The sequence below is a fragment of the Lissotriton helveticus genome, chromosome 11, assembly GCF_964261635.1.
Source record: "Lissotriton helveticus chromosome 11, aLisHel1.1, whole genome shotgun sequence".
Taxonomy (NCBI): Eukaryota; Metazoa; Chordata; class Amphibia; order Caudata; family Salamandridae; genus Lissotriton; species Lissotriton helveticus.
The window spans coordinates 234,034,625-234,055,113 of NC_136072.1; the positions used below are offsets into that span (position 1 = coordinate 234,034,625).

At 46.7% G+C, this 20,489-nt stretch overlaps 1 protein-coding gene across 1 annotated transcript in view; it reads right to left on the reverse strand.

Annotated features, from left to right (window-relative positions):
• Positions 1–20,489, reverse strand: part of LOC144791612 (von Willebrand factor A domain-containing protein 5A-like) — a 680,207-nt gene that overhangs the window by 494,149 nt on the left and 165,569 nt on the right. Inside the window, exon 9 of the mRNA XM_078666339.1 lies at positions 20,263–20,342. Within this exon, the coding sequence (XP_078522465.1) occupies positions 20,263–20,342 (80 nt within the window). The remainder of the gene's footprint in view (positions 1–20,262; positions 20,343–20,489) is intronic.

The window sequence follows — 20,489 nt, forward strand, 5'->3', positions numbered from 1 at the left end:
CCAACGCCGCTCTGCCTCAGAACCCCATCCTCTTCCTAGCGCGACACCTCCCTTCATTCCTTTCATGGTCCCAGGCCCTTTTTGATGCAAACCCCCTTTTCCTGTGTGCCCGTTTGTCTTCCTCGTTCCCAGGCCGACACCTAGCCCTGCCGATACTGTTTATTGCCCCTCCCCGTACAGTAGAAAGCTTCCCTCATCAAAGGACCCCCGAATTGATCAAAGCCCCCACCCTATGAGATCCGATCAAACCCCCACATTCCGTGAATCGGCGGAATGTCCAGCTGCGCGATAATCATCACCCGTTGTGACTAGGGTGGGGACTTCAACTGTAAATGTGTGTGGGAACGGGCTTGGAGCGGGGATTCCGAGAATGTCTTTCCGTACATCAAAGCATTGCCATGAATATGTAATATGTAATAAAGCAATAAACCAGTGTATAAGAGGCCAGGCCTCAGAGATGCGGTTAGAGCACCTCGTGAAGATACCTGCAATCTGATCTGATGTGTTCTCCTCCGGAGAGAATAAACCTTGTTTCCTGCCTTCCCGTCTCCAGCGCCTGCCTCTTGATTAATTAATATTCTATGGGTTAAAGAGGCGATACAGCCGGGCAAATATCGATTGTCCAGTAACCTTAGATTCAACAGGCTGGACAAACTAACATGACATGCGCAATTGACTCAAGATTAGCTTCACAATTCGGACAGGAGGCTGGTTTCTGGTAGGGAGCATTCCATTGCGCAGTCAGCTCGCGAGAGAGGAGTGAACCTACCCTAAACTCAAAAAACAGAGCTCTGTCGTAAGGTTTTTGTATGACACCTAGATATGGTTCGTAGCAGGTAAAATGCTTGTGTTGCATGAACTCCTCAGTCAGCCTGCCTATTTTAGGATCAAGGAAACCCTTATTGCTAACTCAGGACCAGTAAGCCTTCGAGTTCTGCCTTTGGTGGAGCGGGTCTGTATACCCATGCCTCTTTAAGGTCAAGATCATACAGTAGTGTTTTTAGGTCTTTTAGCCATTTGATTTTATGCCACCCATCCATATTCATTATTTCACTTCGCCCGCTGCATACTTTGACAGTTCTGGTGTCCGCCACAAGCGGGCCCACAACAGGAGGGGGCGAAGTCTTGCTAGAGCTCTAAATGAGTGGCACCCTGGATCTTACAGTAAAGGCCTGGTGGGGGTCCTCGGGGAAGCATCATGAGCTCTTTTAAAAATGTATTTTCTGATCTCACAATTTGCTCTGAATTGGAAAAGCCACAGAGTTCGGCACCATAAAGGGCCGAACTCACTCCTCTGGCCTTATAGATTTCGATAGCGGGAGCAATAGGTTTACTTGTTGAAGAGCGGTGCTCTTTAAGTATTGCCCCCGCTACCCTTTTATGATTCATGAGCATTTTTTGGTTGTGAGAACTCCAGAGCATAGAGTCGGAGATGCGAATACCCAGATAATCAAACGTGGTGACCCTCTCTAACGGGACAGAATTTAGTGCTGGCGGGGTCCTAAGATTTTTGGGGGGGATTCAGCACCAAATACTTTGTTTTCTCAGAATTGATGACAAGCCCTCTGTTGGTGCAAAATGACTGGAAGCTGTCCAAAAGACTCTGCAGGCCCCTCGGGGTCTTTGAGATGAGGAAAGTGTAATCGGCGAACAGGAGGGTGGGAATTTTTTCGTCCGCCAGGGCTGGAGCATCGGATGGTATTCGCTGTAGATTTTAACCACCCCATTCACAAAGAAAATAGGGTGGGAGCTAAAACACAGCCCTGGCGGACTCCCCTGTTCACCGATATTCTGGCGGTCTTCTGCCCTTGAGAGCCCAATCTCACTTGGGCATAATTGCCTTCATGGAGGCGCACCAGCATGTTTAGAATGCTCTTAGGGAGCCCCCGCTCAGCTAACACCTGCCACAGGTGCCCCCGAGGGACCAGGTCAAAGGCAGTCTTTAGGTCAATAAATGCGAGATAAAGACTGCCCTTGCCTATCTGGACCACCTTCCAATGGAGGAGGAGTAGCCTAACCACCTGCTTGATTGTTCCGGTACCAGCCCCAAAACCTGCTTGGTAGAGGACCCCTTTTTCATCTACCCATTCCAAGATCCTCTCCAACATCACCCTCCCAACAACCTTTTGTACTGAGTCAATCAGGCTTATTGGGCGATAATTAGCAGGGTCGTCCCTGGCCCCCTTTTTGTAAATAGGGACGACCTCTGCTCGTTTCCAGGAGTCTGGAATCGGGGAGCCGTTATCGATGGCATTAATGAAGATGGTGATCAATTTCACCCATTTTGCAGGGTCTACCCGAAGGAGATCCTGAGGGATGCAGTCTGGGCCTGCTGCCTTTGCTTGGACTATACCCCGAATGGTGGTTTCCACTTCCAATTCAGAGAAAGGGTAGCTGTTTAGTTCCCCCAGGCCTGCTCTAGGATCAATAGGTAAGTCTTCACATGGGACTTCCTCAGAGTTAGAATAAAGTTTCAGGAAGTGGTCGTACCAGGTTTGGCTTGGGATTTTACAGGTAATTGATTCGCAGACAGGTCGCGTCTTAGTTCTAATCAGATTCCAGAATCGGCTGGCGTCCTTCTCCACACTGGCTGTTTTTAGAGCTTGCCAGTGCTGCTCTTCCCACTCTTAGCATTGGACACTGCCTCCTTATAGTCCCTTCTTGCTAACTGAATCCCAGGGAGAGACTTGCTTTTGATGGCCGCGACCAGGGCGTTTTTTTTTTGCGTCTACAGTTTTTCGTATACCACATATTACCGTTGGGCTTCTGACGCGCTGGGGGGAGTCCTGCTCCAGCGGTTGTACGGAAAAAAGTTCCCAGGGTACTGATAGTTTTTTCATAAATTTTGGGAATCTTTGCAGTAACATCTAGGTCCGTAGAGGCCTCTCATTTCACCTAAATCCTCTACTAAGGTCTCTCTAATGCCATATCATTTCTTGTCATCCAGGACAACTCTATGGCATTTCAGATATCTACTACAATTTGAGGGAATTACTTCCCTTGTTAACATTGAGTGTCCTGTGTCTCTAGATCCGGAATTGGGCAACCACGAGGATTTTAAGGTTAAACATAATGGGTTATGGTCACTGTCAACTGTCGGTGTTATCACCATATCTATTAAGTGCCGCCACAGTTTGTAATTTTAAAGGATATAGTAAATACGCGAGGAGCAACCTACCCTTTTATAGGTATGTGCCCCTGTTCAATCAGACGGTGACCTGCCATTGGTTGCCCTTAGCCCATATTCTACGGCTAGAGAGTTCAACTGAACAGCCAATTTGGTCCACCTTTTTATCGGGGAATACTCAGCGAGGGGATTCCCCGCTTCGCATCGTCCTCTTCAATGTCTAGCACATCCTCGGCAGCGAGAGGTTCAAAAGTACAATTGAAGGCTCCTGCTACCAGGATGTGCGAGTCGTGGGGACAATTGGAAAGTTCAGCTTCCAAGGATGCGACTATAGGAGATTCTGCTCCACCCTTTGTTCCTCAGACATAGATGTTAAACATTTCCAAAATTCTGCCACCTTGATTCTCCCTAATAGTTAATCTTAAAAGGTCAGGAGAGATACATTGGATCTGTTTCATTGTACAATCTAAGGGAATACTGATCCATACTAATAGGCCACCAGAGGGGCGCCCCTTCCCTGTTGATTGTGGTACTGCTGGAACGCAGTAGGACACAAAGCCTACTTTATGATGAGGGACCAAGCTCCATGTTTCTTGGAAGATACAAATGGTGAAGCCTTCAATAAAGCTGTTCCAATCTGGGAGGGGTAGTTTCTTAGAGAGGCCAGCTATGTGCCAGCAAAGGATATTTAGGCTTGGGCTATCCGCTTTGGAGTGCCCCAACTCATTAGATAATTTAGTCTGGGCGCAATTAGGTTTCAAACAACAGTTTGTAAAATGGGGGCTTGCAACTATATGCCTGGAATCAGGGGTCTTTTCAACAGAATAGGAAGATTCAGGTTGGGATGGCCTAACCTGGTTATGTGCTCACTGTAGGACAGTAGTGACAGTGGAGGCATTACCTATAAGAGCTGGTGCAGGGTCATGTGTGTGGACAGTTGGTGTTTGGGAAATTACTGTCAGTCAATCATTGTCGCTTAATTGCGACCCTCTGGATAGCTCAGTAACCTCATCCCTCGTGATTGTGCTAGAGGCCAATGGAGAACATCTAAATTGGATACCCGAAGGGCAAGTCCTGTACACCAAAGCCAGTAAGCCCTCGGCCAAATGGGGGGGGGGAGGGGAGGGGGGGGGGGAGGAGGGGGGAAGTCAACGTGAGCTCAATAGTGTCTAATCGTTGAGCTTGAGGAGTGCGCCTCGTTGCCTTGATGATGTCCTCTCTTATTAACTAACGGCACGCCCTAACATGTCGGATCCAATGTATGACCTTATTACCTAATGAATCCCCATATAAACTAACATTAACCATGAAAACTGTCTGCTTCGAGGACATAGGACGGGGAGGGCATCCGGCGAGATGCAAGCCTGACGCTACTGCATTATGAAAAGGGGCCTGGGATATAGAGGGAGCTATTTTGGTGTGAATAGGCCCAGATGGAACACTGGTTTGCTTCCTGCGCTGCACCATTGCTGCAGTCTCACTGAATGGCACTGGCTTATGAGTTGGAATAATGCAGGATGGTTGGTTTAGTGCGGAACATGCCCTGCCAACTTGTTTGGGACTTCTTGGCAATGAATTTGAGGACTGTGAGGTGGCTAAGTAGTTTTGTGAAATATGGTGAGACGCTAGTACTTCCACAGAGGAGCTTAGGTCTGAGACTAGAGCTTTTAGGTCCCTCACCTCTGTTAGCAAATTTATAATTGATATCAGAATCGAGGTCCTATTGCTTGAATCTATTCCACCCTCAATTTGCGCATCAGTTAAAACTTCCGCTAAACCATGAATTGATGAGTCGTCTTGGAGAGCCGATTCATCAGCCAAAGCCGAAAACCGGTTGGAGCAGACTATAACGGTAGGCTCCAAGTGGCTCGGCCTATGCTGTACCAAGGGCTGAGATTGTATCTGGGAGGGCAAAGGAATATCAGAAGCGAGGCTGGGCTGTTTGTTACTAGTAGAGATGTTCGGACCAGACAGTTTGCGAAACATCTGGGGTACGTGTATATGGGTTAACTGGGAGCGTTTACCGGGTTCATCTGTCTGTGTTGCAGTGGTATCTAAATTTACAGCTGGGTCTCCCAGCAATATACTTTCACAATCGTCAACAAGCGTTTCTATGCGGTCCATAACATCAATTTTAGACATCTTGTTGTTTTTCTTTACTTTCTTTGCTTTCCTAGGGCCCTGTGTTATGTTTGTTCCTGGCCCCACCCCCTGCCCCCTCTATAGCTTTCTTTTTACCCATAGAAATAGACCCAGGAGGACAATATATCAGTTCCAAGGTTCTTTGGGTTTATGTAACTGTTAGAATATAAAAAGTACCTTTAGAAACAGTCACAGGTTGGTGCAGTTCACTCCACCCGTTGGCCGATGACAAACGTAAGGGGGTGGCCCTGCCCTGGCTCTTTCTGGCTGTGATGGGCTTGGCGGGCCCGCCCTTGGCCCAGGCTTCGCCCGGCGCGCGCGTCTCGCAGAGCGGGAGGCGCGAGCCGCTCTTGAGCCGCTGCTGGGGGAAGGACTGAGCATGCCCACAACGGTCCTACTGGCTCCTGGGACAGGTAGTTTCCCTCAGGTGTCCCCGCTGGAATACGAAGCGCCTCGAACCACTCTTGAGGCACTGCCAGTGCTGGGGGAAGGTCTGAGCATGCCCACAATGGTCCCACTGGCTCCTGGGACAGGTAGTTTCCCTCAGGTGTCCCCGCTGGAATACGAAGTGTCTTCCGCGGTGCGGGAGCCGCGAGCCGCTCGAGGCGATGCCGGTGCTGGGGGAAGGTCTGAGCACGCCCACAATGGTCCCACTGGCTCCTGGGACAGGTAGTTTCCCTCAGGTGTCCCCGCTGGAATACGAAGAGTCTCCCTAGCCTCGGTGTTGATAATTTCCCTTCTATAATTAATCCTATGTCTCTTCCCTCAGGGCCGGTAGTAAAATGAGCAATCATTTCATAAGAGACAGTCGATCATATCCAACGGATCAAACCTATTAAAGACAGGAATATTGAAATTCCAATCTTTGCTGGCTACTATGGGCTTGTGGGCTGTTCATAGGAGATTGGGGGTGAGATTTAAGGTGAAGCCTGTTAGCACCAAGTGGCAAAAGCACAATGTGCTTCGTTCCATCCTATGCCTAGGCCGGTCAAACCTCCGCCACCCAACCCACCGACCCAACAGACCAGATAAATACCGAGAGGAGAAAATTCGGGTTCAATTTGAAACAGTTCAGACATTTGTGAAATAACTCCTTGTGTGACTCCAGCTGGCGTTCACGCAGTTCAGGAACACCAGACATAACCACTACATAAGGGGAAGATTCGGATGGTAGGTCAATGACTGGGAGTTTGGGGATTTTTCTTTGATTATCCATTCATTCATTGGTATTTGGTACTGGGATCTATCCGAGGAGCCCGGGTCTCCCACTGGTTTTCACTGGACAAGGAGAGTTGATATTCTTTTGACATTGACATGATTGGTAACAATCACAAGGCATGCCACTAGTGGTCCCACAGATCCTACTCAGAATAGGGCCGCTGCCAGGCCCTCCTGCGCCCCTTTGCATGTAATTCTCCCCTCCTCCCACCTCTGGGCCTATAGTGGCAGAGTAGCACGGGCCTTGTGAGCATGTTTGATGCCTGATAGACGAACCAGTGATGGATAGCTCTACACTCAAGATTTCTTTGACCTTCTCTGCTATCTCAGCCAATATTTGTGCCACAAAGTTAGGGTAGAGAACTGGGCCTCCTCTAACTGAATCTGTGGGTGTTGTTGGCACTTGTCCAGTAAGGGGGCATCAGACAACAGATTTTTCCCAGAGGTTTTGCTGTTTTGAGGTACCTGCTACTGTGTAGAACCCTCCCCTGTAGCTGATCCACTAAGAACTTGGGATTGATATTGAGACTCCATGTCCTCCCTTGTTCAACACGGGCCGGGTTCTTGAGTAGTGGTACCATTCTCTGTGCCAGACGAGTTTAATCTATTGGCATTCCTGCAGGCGCCCTCATTCAGAGTCTCCTCTCAACCAGGTTGATTTCTTTTGCCGCTACACCTATATACCCTTTGTAGCATCATATTGATTAATGTCAGTTTGGGGAGCAGCAGCCTGTTGAGGTCCACCATCACATTTCCTTTTCCCCATAATTTACACCAGGTTATCAAAGTGTAAAAGTGATAGCTTTAGACCTCAATTCTGCCAATAATGCCAGGGAAATATCAGGTTATGTTGAATTAAGAGATTTATGAATGTTTGCCAATGAAGATGTGTTACTCAGAGGTGGCTAAGGCTTGCAACACTTGCTCCAGTGATTCCCTACCAAAGAGGTGCAAACGTGGATGGGGGAATGGAGACAACAATGCCAGCACAAGATCAGCACAGGAACCATCAGCAGGCAACAGCAGTGAAGCAGCAATGGAGACAATGGTATTAGCCAACACTGTAAGCAAACTTACCTCCCAGAGGTCGTTGCAGGATTTGCTATTTCCACACGCACAGCGGGTCAATGCCGACGTGAATGCGCAACATTTAGTAGCAGGTGATGAACCTGGGAAGGATCTGAGAGAACTGGGGGAGCCACAGCAAAACGTTTGGTAAACATGGTGACGTAGTGTATTGAGGCACTCTAAACCCTGTAAAGCCCCACCCGTCCTCCGACTAGCCATGTTCCCCACTGCGCTGCTGTACACCAAAGTCCGCTCACTTATGTGGGCGAACCAGGCGCAGTCGGTCCTCAGCAATCAACGAGTGACACTGATCTCGCTGATCACAGGGTCATGCTAAAGACATGCAGAGAACCTACAGTGTTACAGCATTGTAGAGTGTAGCAGTTGGGCTGGTGCTGGGACATAGCAACATATGAGGGCAACAGCCTGACTTTACCTAGGCTGTGCCATTTTGCCCCTGCAAATGTCCAGCAACAATCCCGAAGAGTCTATCCTTTCTGAATATTTATGTGTGCACAGGACTCCGGTTCAAGCAGGACTTGTGGGCGGGCACGAGCACGGTGTGACAGTAGTGACAGTGAGTCATAAAGCGCCAACAGGGACATCTGGTTGTGCTAGACTGGGGTAAAACCAAAGTCCAGGCCAACTGTGATGTAGGGGAGGCCAGCTATAGGACTCATTCAGGTCCTGCTGAAAAAGTACCTGGATGGAAGAATAGGCAAAGACTCTGTGCGAGGAGTCGAGAAGGCAACGAGTCAATTCCATGGATAGAGGAAATGTGCTGGTTCCGATCCACGCAGTCAGTGAGACTATGGCCGAAACCCTTGGCGATGAAGGCTATGAGTCATCGTCAAGCTGAGCAGTCAGTCGTCATGTGTCCGCACAGTCCGTTGAAGCAATGTCATAAGGCATCAGCTCCGATGGCATCTAAGGGAAGTTGGTTGGTTCTGATCTGCGCAAAGCCGTTCTGCTGGATCAGCACAGAAAAAGGCACTTCCAAGGGCCCCAGACTGGATTGACACCACTTGGTAAGGCAGGCCTCACAGATGGCAGAGTCCAGGTGCTGTTGCACGGTTGGAGAAGGTCTTTGATGGCCCCGAGACTTCAGAACAGGGGGCAAGCCAGCAAGACCTTGGAGTCACTCTGGGTTCAAGTGAGATGGGTCCAGTCCTTTTCCTTAGCAGGGCAGAGGGCAGCAGGAAACAGCAAGCACAGCAGAGCAGTAATGCTGTTCTCCCAGAGCAGCAGTTGCACAAAGTAGCAGGCCTTGTAGCAGCACAGGCCCAGTAGTGTACTGTTTTGGTGGAGTCAGAGACCCAGTACTTATTCTCAGTTGTGCCTTTGAAGCGAGAGAGACTTCAAAGAAGGGTCTTTGAAGTGCACAAAGGTCCTTTCTTCCCATCCATGGCCCAAGATCATCAGTTGGGGTAATCAGCCCTTTGTATGGGAACAGGGCACTGCCTATTTAGGCATAAGTGTCAACCCCTACCTCTCTATGTTATGTTATGTTATGTTAAAATGTTGTTTCTATAGCACACGGCTACTCGATAGGAGTGTCCCGGCGCTTTACTTAGGCAGCTCAGTGTAGAAAAAAAACATAGTCTCTACCTGCCCAGGAATAGTTTTCAGAATGTAGAGGAGTGCTCGGACACGCCTAACATTACTGTGTTTGTGGATGTCTTGAGGGAATACACAAAGTGTAGCTATTACCAACCCCAAACGTGTATTGGAGACAGGCCGCAGGCACACAGAGCTGTAAGAACAGAGAAATGTCCACTTTATAAAAGTGGCATTTCTAAAATAGTAATGTTAAATCCATTCCAGAGATATGAAACTTGACACAACTACTCCTTTCTAATCAGGAATTAAATCTTAAGAATTCCCAATGTTAACCTATGAGGGGAGTAGGCCTCGCAGTAGTGAAAAACAAATGTAGGTGGTTTTCACTACCAGAACATGCAAAATGTAAAAGTACAAGTCCTACTGTTTACTTGCAGAGCACCCTGACCTGTGGGATACATAGGGGCTACCTTTGGGGTGACATGTAATAAAAGGGGAGCTTACAGCTTGGCAAAGGATTTTAAATGCCAAGTCGAAGTAACAGTAAAACTTCACACACAAGCTCCACAGTGACAGGCCGGAGACATAATTAAAGGGCTAGTAGTATTTGATTTACAGGCCCGGGGTATATGGTATACCATTTTACAAGGGACTTACACGTAAATTAAATATGCCGAACAGGTGGGTATTATACCATGTTTAAGCACATGCACTTTAGAGTTCGCCAAAAGTGGTAAGTGCTCATAGTCCTAAAGCTGACAAAAAGAATTTGGCAAAAAGAGAAGGATGAAGGCAAAACGTTTGGGGTGACCCTTTGGAGAGGGACATTTTCCAACATCAACTTTCAAAATAAAGTTACATGTGTTGAAAACACTCTCGCGCTTAAGCCTCCACAAAAAGAACTGTCCCTTCATTATGTTTCTACATACTGGGGCGTCTTCACTAAAAATACTTTCCTTTTTAACCATCAAACCACATTTGCATGTAGTATGTGCTTGTATGTTTATTAGAATGGACTACTGTAACATCCTGTACCTTAAATTGCCAGACAGTAGATCAACCAAGTAGCAACAAACACAGAATTCTGCCGTTTGGAATGTGGCACAACTAAAAAGTCGCAAGCATGTCTCACAAGACACAACTCAACTCTACTGGCACTATTTAAGCAGATGATCTCTTTCAAAACTCTGACTTATGCATAACATATACACGGACATCAAAAGGTCATGCTTAAGAGACAGTTTTTCTTCACCGGATGTAAGCACAACATCAACCACATGCTGCATTCACCGGGATACCTTCATATGGGAGGACCTCCCACAAGGAAGAGCTTACTCAACACACTGGGTACCTTAGAGCGTTCCCCCACCACAGTATGACTTAGCTGCTTCACTACCCAAAATGGGATGCCCTATTTCTTGGACAAGTACTACTACAAGGGCACCTGACAATCAACCACAAAACAAATCCTTGTACAATTCCTGATGAGGCCCAAGCAAAGGAACAGAGGGGACTGAAATGAGAAAATACTTCATAAAGGAAACCCACCAACTGCAATAGCGATGTTCTCACGAAACCAACTAAGGGGTGCAATATAATAAGGACAAATGGAACAGATCTATTCGAATTCCTCCAGATTACTATATAGGCTTCAGAACTTTAAATCAGGATAGAATAAGACATACTGGTTTCTGTATCAATTGAGTAATTTCAAAACTATTCATTTAAGGTGCCCAGCTACACAACCTAACAATGGAAGATCTATTGATCGTCGCCGGAGACTTTAACCAAGTCCTGGACCCAGCAATAGACAAGCACCCCTGCAGACGCTACCCAACTACTAGCCCTAACATCCTTAGGAACCTGTGCACAAAACTGAGGATTAAGGACCCGTGGCGCCTAAGCAACCCGGACGCCAGAGAATATACATTCTACTCCAACCCCCACAACTCCTATAGTCGGATAGACTATATACTAATGTCAGAAACACACACACACCTCATAGACCACACAGAGATAGGACCCAGAACAATATCAGATCACGCACATATAAGCCTATCCCTATCAGGCAGACACAACGAAAAGCCAACACGCAGGTGGCGATTCGATGACGGCCTTCTTCAACACACATCGGCAAAGGCAGAGATAGACACAGCAATTAGAGAGTATCTGACAATCAACGACACACCAGAAACACCTAGAGAGGTACTATGGGACGCCCTTAAAGCGACCATACGGGGGATAGTAATGACAATAAAAGGGAAAATGAACAAAGCAAGGAACAAAAGGATAGCCGACCTGGAGAAAGAGATCAAAACACTAGAGAACAGCCACATAGCCAGCCTAGAAGACAACAACACACTCACAAAGCTAACCAAACTGAAGTATGAGCTCAACAGAATATTAAGCGAAAGAGCAGGGACCTGGATCAACACATACAAATCAATCAGCCTATGCACTGCCAACAAAGCGGGGAAAAACCTAGCAACCTATCTGAAAGGGAAACAAAAGCAGCACACAATTGGGGCAATCAAAGACAAACACAACAAGGCCCAGACTGCCAATAAGGACATCCTGGAGGTATTCAGGGACTTCTATGAGGGTCTATACACAAGAGACGACACGCTACAAGAGGACGGGGGCGAGGAACTCCTTAACAGCATAGCCACACCCACACTAACAGACCGAGAACGAGACGTCCTAGAGCTAACAGTCACAGAGGATGAGATAAGGAAAGCCACGGCCAGCCTCAAAGAAAACAAGGCACCAGGGCCTGACGGCTTTACAGCAGGGTTCTATAAACAATACCTGACCACACTCCAACCCACTTTGAAACAGGTATTTGAGGAGTGCGTCCGCAAAGGACGCATGACCCCATCAATGGCTGAGGCAAATATAATAGTCATACCAAAGGAAGGGAAGGACACGACAGAGGCGAAGAACTTCAGGCCGATCTCACTCATAAATGTAGACTGCAAGATATACGCGAAGATACTAGCCAACAGACTTAACGCCTACCTACCTAAACTCATACACAACTCCCAGGTAGGATACCTCAAAAACCGCATGTCCCATGACAACACCAGACTACTATGCCATATAATCAACCACTCGGCCCAGAGTAGTAAAGCTGCCGTAATGATAGACCTGGATGCCGAAAAAGCGTTTGACAGAGTCTCATGGCCCTATCTAGATCACTGCATGGGGAAATTCGGGCTAGGACCCAACTACAGGAGGATGGTGATGGCGCTTTACAACAGCCCCAAGGCGCGAGTGGTAGTGAACGGCGGCACCTCAAACATACTAAACCTGGGCAGAGGTACGCGACAAGGCTGTCCACTCTCACCTGGCCTCTTCCTATTGGCAATAGAACCACTCCTAACAATGATACGAACGAACGAAGATATAGCTGGGGTGCCAATAGGAGGAGAAAAATGTAAGCTAGCGGCGTATGCAGATGTGTTAATAATGACAGAAGACCCTGAGAGATCTATCAAGGCACTGACAGACACAATTGAGAGGTACGCCCAGGTCTCAGGGTACAAACTCAACAAGGACAAATCAGAATGCAAGCCCCTAAACATCCACACAACAAGTACAGTACTAGGAACGTCAGGCCTAGCGTGGCAAAATAAACCTATTAAGTATCTAGGCATTCTCTTCGAGAGAAACTTGAGCACGACACTAGAACATAATGAACAGGTTATAATCCAGAAAATCAAGGCCAAAGTAGACGGATGGTCGCCCAAGTTCACAACATGGTGGGGGAGGGTAGAAACAATAAAAATGATGCTCACACCAATGGTGAACTATATGCTAGCCATGCTACCCCTAACCAACACAGATGACTTCCACAAAAAGATAGACAAGATACTGAACGATTTCCTATGGAGAGGGAAGAGGGCCAGAATAAGCTTGCAAAAACTCAGATTATCAAAGGAACAGGGGGGGCTAAACATAACAAACTTCAAACGATTCCACGAGGCGTGCTTAGCTAGACAGGGACTGCACTGGCTGGACCCAAGACAGGACTACACACCGGCATGGCTAACACTAGAACAGGGGTTGCTAAAAGGTATGAAACCCATCACCCTCCTCACGGCCACCAAACACCCGGCAATCAAAGACAACCCGGTACTCAGAAACACAAAACGAGCTCTGCTGAAAATTGACAAACTTCTAAACACGAGCATCAAAGGAGGGCCCTTTGAATCAATCTGGCACAACCCATCCCTAAAATACAGGGGTAAGGTCCTAGACATGCACGACTGGTATAGCCAAGGGATATCCACAGCCAGGGACCTTAAGAACAAGGGCGCTGACGTAACATTCGACACCCTGAAAGGAGAGTACAACCTAAACAGCGTAGAACTATACAACTTCCTGAAGATAAAAGTCGCAATAAGGAAGGCGAACCTCAACACCCAGACACCCTCGATAATACAGCTGGCTAACAGCCTGAACACGCTAGGACACCAGGTAGCACACCTCTACAAGATCCTAGGCCCCAAACACACCAAACTCAATGACAAGGTCATAAACTTCTGGGGGGAGGCAGCAGGTCAAGCACTCAGTGAGGAAGCTAAAGCAGAGCTATGGAGGTCCACTAGTCGGAAAAAAGTGACGGCCACGCTGAACCAGACAAAATTCTGGCTGATACACAAGGCATACTGGACACCAGCCCGATTAGCCACCGTAGGCATTAGAGACAGCGACGTGTGCTGGAACTGTGATAAAGAAAGGGGAGACTTAGAACACCTCCTACTAAAATGCCCAAAAATCAAGGACTTCTGGGGGAAGATCAGAACACTTATCCACGAGATCACAGGCATAGACATACAAACAGACCTCACAAGCCTGGCCCTAGGGTTCACGTCCCAGGCAATCACAAAGACAGAGGACCGGGACCTCATAGATCTCCTGCTGACAGCCGCAGTCAAAATAGTCCTAACTAACTGGAAGGACACATCAAAGGCGGCTCCACAGGCGTGGCTCAACTGGGTCACGTTCCTTAGGGGGGCGGACAACATGACAGCAAAACACACACCGAAGACGCACAAGCAGTCGACCATGTGGGGATCCTTAGACCACTACCTGTCATCACACAAGCCACCGTAGGCGTGAACGAGACACATCTGAGGGCGCTTGCTGAAACAGGTTAGTGCTAACAGAACAACGTGCACATCTCCTACTTTATCTATATCTCTCTCCACTGTCCCCCCGGGGCGGCGCGGGGCACAAGATGATTGATCACAGAGACGTACAAATGCCATGGAACACCAATGGACGCAATATGAACTATGAGACTATGAGACTACGAACTGGCGAATGATCTCAAGAGTACGGACTACCGCCCCCCCCCCCATTTCTTTTCTTTCCTTATTTCCTCCTTTCTTTCTCCTCTTCAGCCTATTTTCTTTTCTCTTTCTTCTTCCACTCATGTATAAGCCTCTTCCCTGTATGTAAAATTATATTTTTCTATATACAAAGAATTTCGGAATTAAAAAAAAAAAAACTTCATTTAAAAACAATTGCGATTTTCTCGGTTAGAGAGTAGTGTACATTAAAAACTGAACTGTGTGTATATAAAAACATTTACTGCATAAGTTAAATATATGTAAGGATTTGGCATGTCAAGAAAGCAATTTATACCGAATAATGGGAATGACAAGTCATATAGCACAGTATTGGTAATTTATGTTCCAAGGACTCCTTCCCCTTGAGATTGTTGTGAAATAATTGTAAATGTAACCCTCAAAGAGTACATCTTACTTTATATTGAAAAGAGACCATTTTGGGCACTATTTTCCTGAAATTAACATTTGCTCTAACGCTAATCTATTAGTTGCAACTCGCTTCAAGATAGCTTGCATTGGAAGGTACTAAGGCACTCCTTTAGCAGCCTGAGCCCTCACTTGTGCAATAATCCCTCTATACACTTCAGAACTATTTTCTTTCATCTGGCTTTTAGAAAAACGAAACATTTCTATTCTGCTTTTGCATCCTGCCATACTTTTTCCTCCATTGGTTTTACACTCTCTCTATTTTAGTTTTTAGTCTAAAGGACATGTCAAGTTTTGCATTACACTGACCACCACATACCCCTACCAGAAAAATGCCTCTATGAGATGATCATGATTTACACTCAATAAATTAAATCAAAAAAAGAAGCACCCGTACCCTTGCCCAAGTAGACTTAAGAAACATATGTTCTCTAAAATAAGTGTCAGAGGGAGGGAAACACTGCATTTAAAGCCAATTCAAAGGGACTAAAACCAGCAGGTCAAAATGTGCCTTAAAGGGCTCAATAGGATATATAAATCCTCCACCAAGAAGGCAAAAAGACTAACTCCCAGTGGATTTCAAACACCACATGTCCAACAAAGGAAATTCACACAATTCTCACTGAATTTAGCAACCCGGAGTGCATTCTCACAAAGACCGCCACTCTGAAGGCATGTGTACCGTCACTGCAGAGAGTCTTGTCAAAAAAGCGGAGATTCTGGTAAAACACTGCAGAAGACACGTGGCTTATGGTCAACTCAGACCTACCTCAGAACTATGTTCACCAGCAGGCGACACACCTATCGTTCTTCAATCAACTCAATTCAGGAAATGGTTCAAGGTAAAGGATTCAGCGGGCTCATCATCTGCCCTGCCATTTCCCCAAGTCCTTCAATGACATCCTACAAACAGCATTTTTCATTTCCAAGAGTTCCTGCACGAGATGATCTTTGGCTATCTGACCCAATCACCCTCACTTTCTAAGCAATTCACTGGCCACCCAAGACCAGAAATTCCACCTTCAAGGCGATCTGCATTACCCACTAAGCCATCCATGGCAAGAAATCAGCTTTTATCTGCGGAAAACAGGATGAGCACATGCAGTTTCTCTTATGTCCCTTCATATCATCTCATAGCTAAGCATAGCTAAACCCTTGCACTGATCTCATCTGAGGTGCCTCTACCAGTCGTTCCCAGCACCAAATTAATACCAACATTGGATATAGTGTAAATTTACATCCTTCCAACCAAATCCAACACCATCACTATATTATCACTCTCTCTATCGCACACCAAGGTACAATGACATAAAATGATAAGAGTCTAGTCATCACGCACATCCCACATAGGTAAAACGAATCTGTGCCTTTCCACCCTATCACAATCAACCAAGTAATATGCTACCCAATGGGCTACATTGTCTCTTCAGAGGTATACCTATCTATATAAAGGGAACTACAATACAAAACACTACAACTACACCACACAGCACCCAAACCAAATCACCCACATGCACACAAAAGACTTTTAAACCTCAGTCCCATGTAATACTAACCACTATTTAGTAATGCTGCCATCCATCCATCGTAGACCTCTACCAACACGTCGCCGGAGTGGGATCCTCCCCACCACCCCCAGAGACCGAAGTGGCAACTAGTTTTGTGACTCCCAAGACGCAGCCACCCTCTCCTGTTTGTGCGGATTACCACCGGATTCACTAATCAACACGGAAATAAACATACACCACAATTCTAGCCCAGCGGCTCCGTCCCTTCCTACACAAGCTGGTCCACCCGGATCAATGTGGCTTCATGCCGGCACGCGGTACCAGACATTGCCCAAGATGCCTTTATCTCGCCCTAGCCCACTGCCATCTCCTTACACCCTACCCAACGCTCCTCCTTGTCAATTTCTAAAAAGCTTTTGACGCGGTAGACTGGCGATACCTGCATGACATCCTTCAGGCAATGGGCCTCGGACGCCAATTCCGATGCCTTGTCCAAGTCCTCTACTCCAATCCCAGTGCCAGAGTACTTACCAATGGAGCCCTCTCAAAGGCATTTCCAATTCAAAGAGGCACAAGGCAGGGATGCCCCCTCTCATCTCTTCTTTTAGTGCTGGCAATGGAACCCTTAGCCTGCCTCGTTCGAGCCGACCACCTGGTCCAGGGATGGGCGTGGGGAAACCAGCATGTCAATGAAATCGCTCTGTATGCGGAAGATGTCCTGCTTTTCCTGGCCGGACCCAGCCAACTCTGGTCCTGGATGCCTTCAGATACTCCACGCCTTCGAAAAAGTCTCCAGCCTTCGACTCAACCCAGCTAAATCTACCCTTGTCCCCCTTCATCTCTCTAGGGAATGCTTCGAGTGGCAATCAACCATCCCCATCAGGAGTCAATCCTTCAAATATTTAGGGATATGGGTCGCTCTGCTTCCCAAGCTGGAATGGGCATTGAACATTACCCCGCTCGTCAAAAAAGCCAAAGATGATCTCAAGCGCTGCCACACTCTACCACTTAACCGACTCGGAAGAGTGGCATTGTTCAAAATGATGATCCTTTCAAGCTACTTGTACATCATTCAGAACACCACCTTCCACTTTCCATGCAGTTGGTTTAAGGAGATGGATGGGGTGATCACGAGGTTTCTGTGGGGAGAGGGGAGACCGCGCGTCGCCCTCGCCCGCTGCATGATCCCACCCTTTTACGGAGGCATGGGTATGACTTATCTCCACCTACACTACCTAGCCACCAGGCTCCTAATTCACGACTGGTTCACCGGGGGCTGGTCTGATCCAGCCTATAAAACGGAGCTCAAGGTTATGACTTCCCCCAAATACAGGCATACTTATACGTTAACACAATACCTATAGCGATACCGCCGATATACAGAGCAGTCCTGGTGGCCTGGCACACGGCCCTGCGACACACACGATGGGACAAATGACTGAGCCAACACACGCCTCTCTGGCAAGGCTTGTGGCTAAGAAAGGTGGCGACCCTCACAGGATTCAGACAATGGGATCACATAGGGATATCACTACTAGGAGACGTTTGGGTAGGCGATCACATTAGGACATTCCAAGACCTGCAGAAACGCTACACCCTACAAATCTCATAATTTTATGAAATATTTGCAACTCCGTCATGCCCAACGCTCACATCTCAGCAGGCACGTCAATCCCCGAATTCAGCCCACTAGAAGCTCAGGTCATGATGGGGAATCTTGGGAGGGGTAGGGCGTCTCGAATATACTGTACCCTGGTCAACAACGGCCTGGCAACCCTGGACCCGCTCTGTGCCCGCTGGGAGGGATGGCTGGGTCCCCTAGAGGAAGAGGTTTGGCGCAACGACCTTATGGCCCCCAAACCCATCACAACCTCTCCCAAACTTCGCCTCATTCAACTATACGATCTGCACGCGGCCTACCTCACCCCAGCATGCCTACATAAGGCAGGGTTATGTCCCTCCCCAAATTGTACACACTGCGGCCAAGAACCAGCAGATTTTTATCACATGATTTGGACATGCCCAAACCTTGCCCCATACTGCTTAACAAGAGTCAGAACTCACACAGGTCTTGGACTGGTAGGTCCCCTACGATCCCATAGGTCTGATTCTTGGGGTAATGGACGGCCTAGACGGCTCTAGATCGGATAAATTATTCCTTGGGGCAGCAGTTGCGTTGGACAAATGAGATATTGCAGCTACTTGGCGCAGGTTAAACTCCCAAGCATAGCAAAATGGCACCGGGGAGTGAATTGGTGCGCCACAAGGGAAGAACTCTTATTCGAGGCTCGTGGGTACCCATCCAAGTACAACATGGTCTGGTGGAAATGGCTAAATCAACTGGAATAAATGTACCAAGGTGCACTCCTGTACACATATGTAATGCTTTTATGTCTCGGTGGCTCGTTCAACCAGTTATCTGTTTGTGTTCTAAATTAACTTCTGCTATGTCGACTTGTACCATTGAGAAATGTCTTATGCTGTTAATGCGTTTGTTCTTAAAATCAATAAAATTGATTATCAAAAAAAATGCTGCCATCCAATTGAATAGATCTCTAACAATTAAAGCCGTCCACAGACCATAAATATCACCAACCATCTCAAGTTACGTGAGCAACCAACAAAATCAGGTCTGACAGTCCAAATGAGCATCCTTTCAAGAGTACCCATTCAACCACCAGTTTATCAATCCAACCTACTATCACATGATCATCAGGATGTTCATCAAACCATAAAATTGCCCTAATATTCAAGACTCCTACCATTCAATGTCTGGCCACATGTGAATTAACTTTGGAGTACCAGTTTACCAGTAAACAAGGGAGGATGAAACCAGTGACCATATTAGCATCTGACCCATTCCTAATAAAATAGCAAACATAAAAACTGAATAATAGACTTTCTGGCATATCAGCCATTCCCTGCCACATATGGAGATTCTGTACTTACAGATTGTTTAAACACAGATTCTAATATTACTGCAATATTGCTGTGAAAAGCCGTAGAAAGGTAACATTCAAGAACTATCCAGATACAATCATGGGGATTGCATGATGAATTTCTGCATATCAAATATGTTCCATAGATACTTTCAGCCGTGTGCTAGATATTTCACATTTGACCAGACTCTAGGCACAATTGTCCGATGTCTGCCTTTCATACATGGAAGCCAGCTATAAAGATTTTTTTACTGAACAGCAGCATTTAAGAGCTAAGTTGTCATTCTACATGTTTTGAGATTGATCTAGTACCCTGTGGTGTTTTCATCATATGTGCTGAGGGAGTTCATTTGCACTGAGGCTCCTGGAAGCCTGTAGTGTTCTTGCACAGCAATACAAAGGAATTCTTCACAAGAACCTGTGGAGGAAAAAATACTTCACTGCAACTCAAAAAAGAACCAACCTAAAGCCTTAGCACAGAGCCATCTTTTCTTGCCATTTATCCTGTAATAATGGAAGGATGAAAATATTATATAAGCCATCAGTGAACGTTAAATTGTGTCGCAGAGGATGGGATGCTGCAGACTCCTAACATTATATAAGGGAGAACCATGGAATGTCACATATTCGAGTAGAATACGGAATCCGGCATGCCATGATGAGGAATCTAAAAGATATTCTGTCTTGCAAGAGGACTAGTGCATTGCAAGACATACATGGAATGGCATTTCTGAGATATAGTAAAAGTAGTAAATGTTTGACTAGACAAGGAAAAACAATATTATGGGATATGGGGCAGATCAGGAGAGGAGATGAATGAATGCACAGTTTAATAGGGAGAGGGGTATTGAATCAAGAGTTAGGGAAGGAAGAACGACAATGCTGGGAAAGTGGGAACAAGATCTGAATGTGCTTACCGGTGTTTAGAGCTGTTGGCTTGGACCACTGCAATCACTGCTTTAGTGTTCTCAACCTCTCCATCTGTGAAAACAAAGAGCTGCGGAGGGGAAATAATCATAAGAGAAAGTAACACGAGGTCATAATGCAGGCATCTGTAATAAAAAAAAAAGTATCATAGTATGGTGGAAGGAGCGTATAAAGCTATTTACATCCGTTTCTAAACCCCTTTTCTGGACACGCCAAC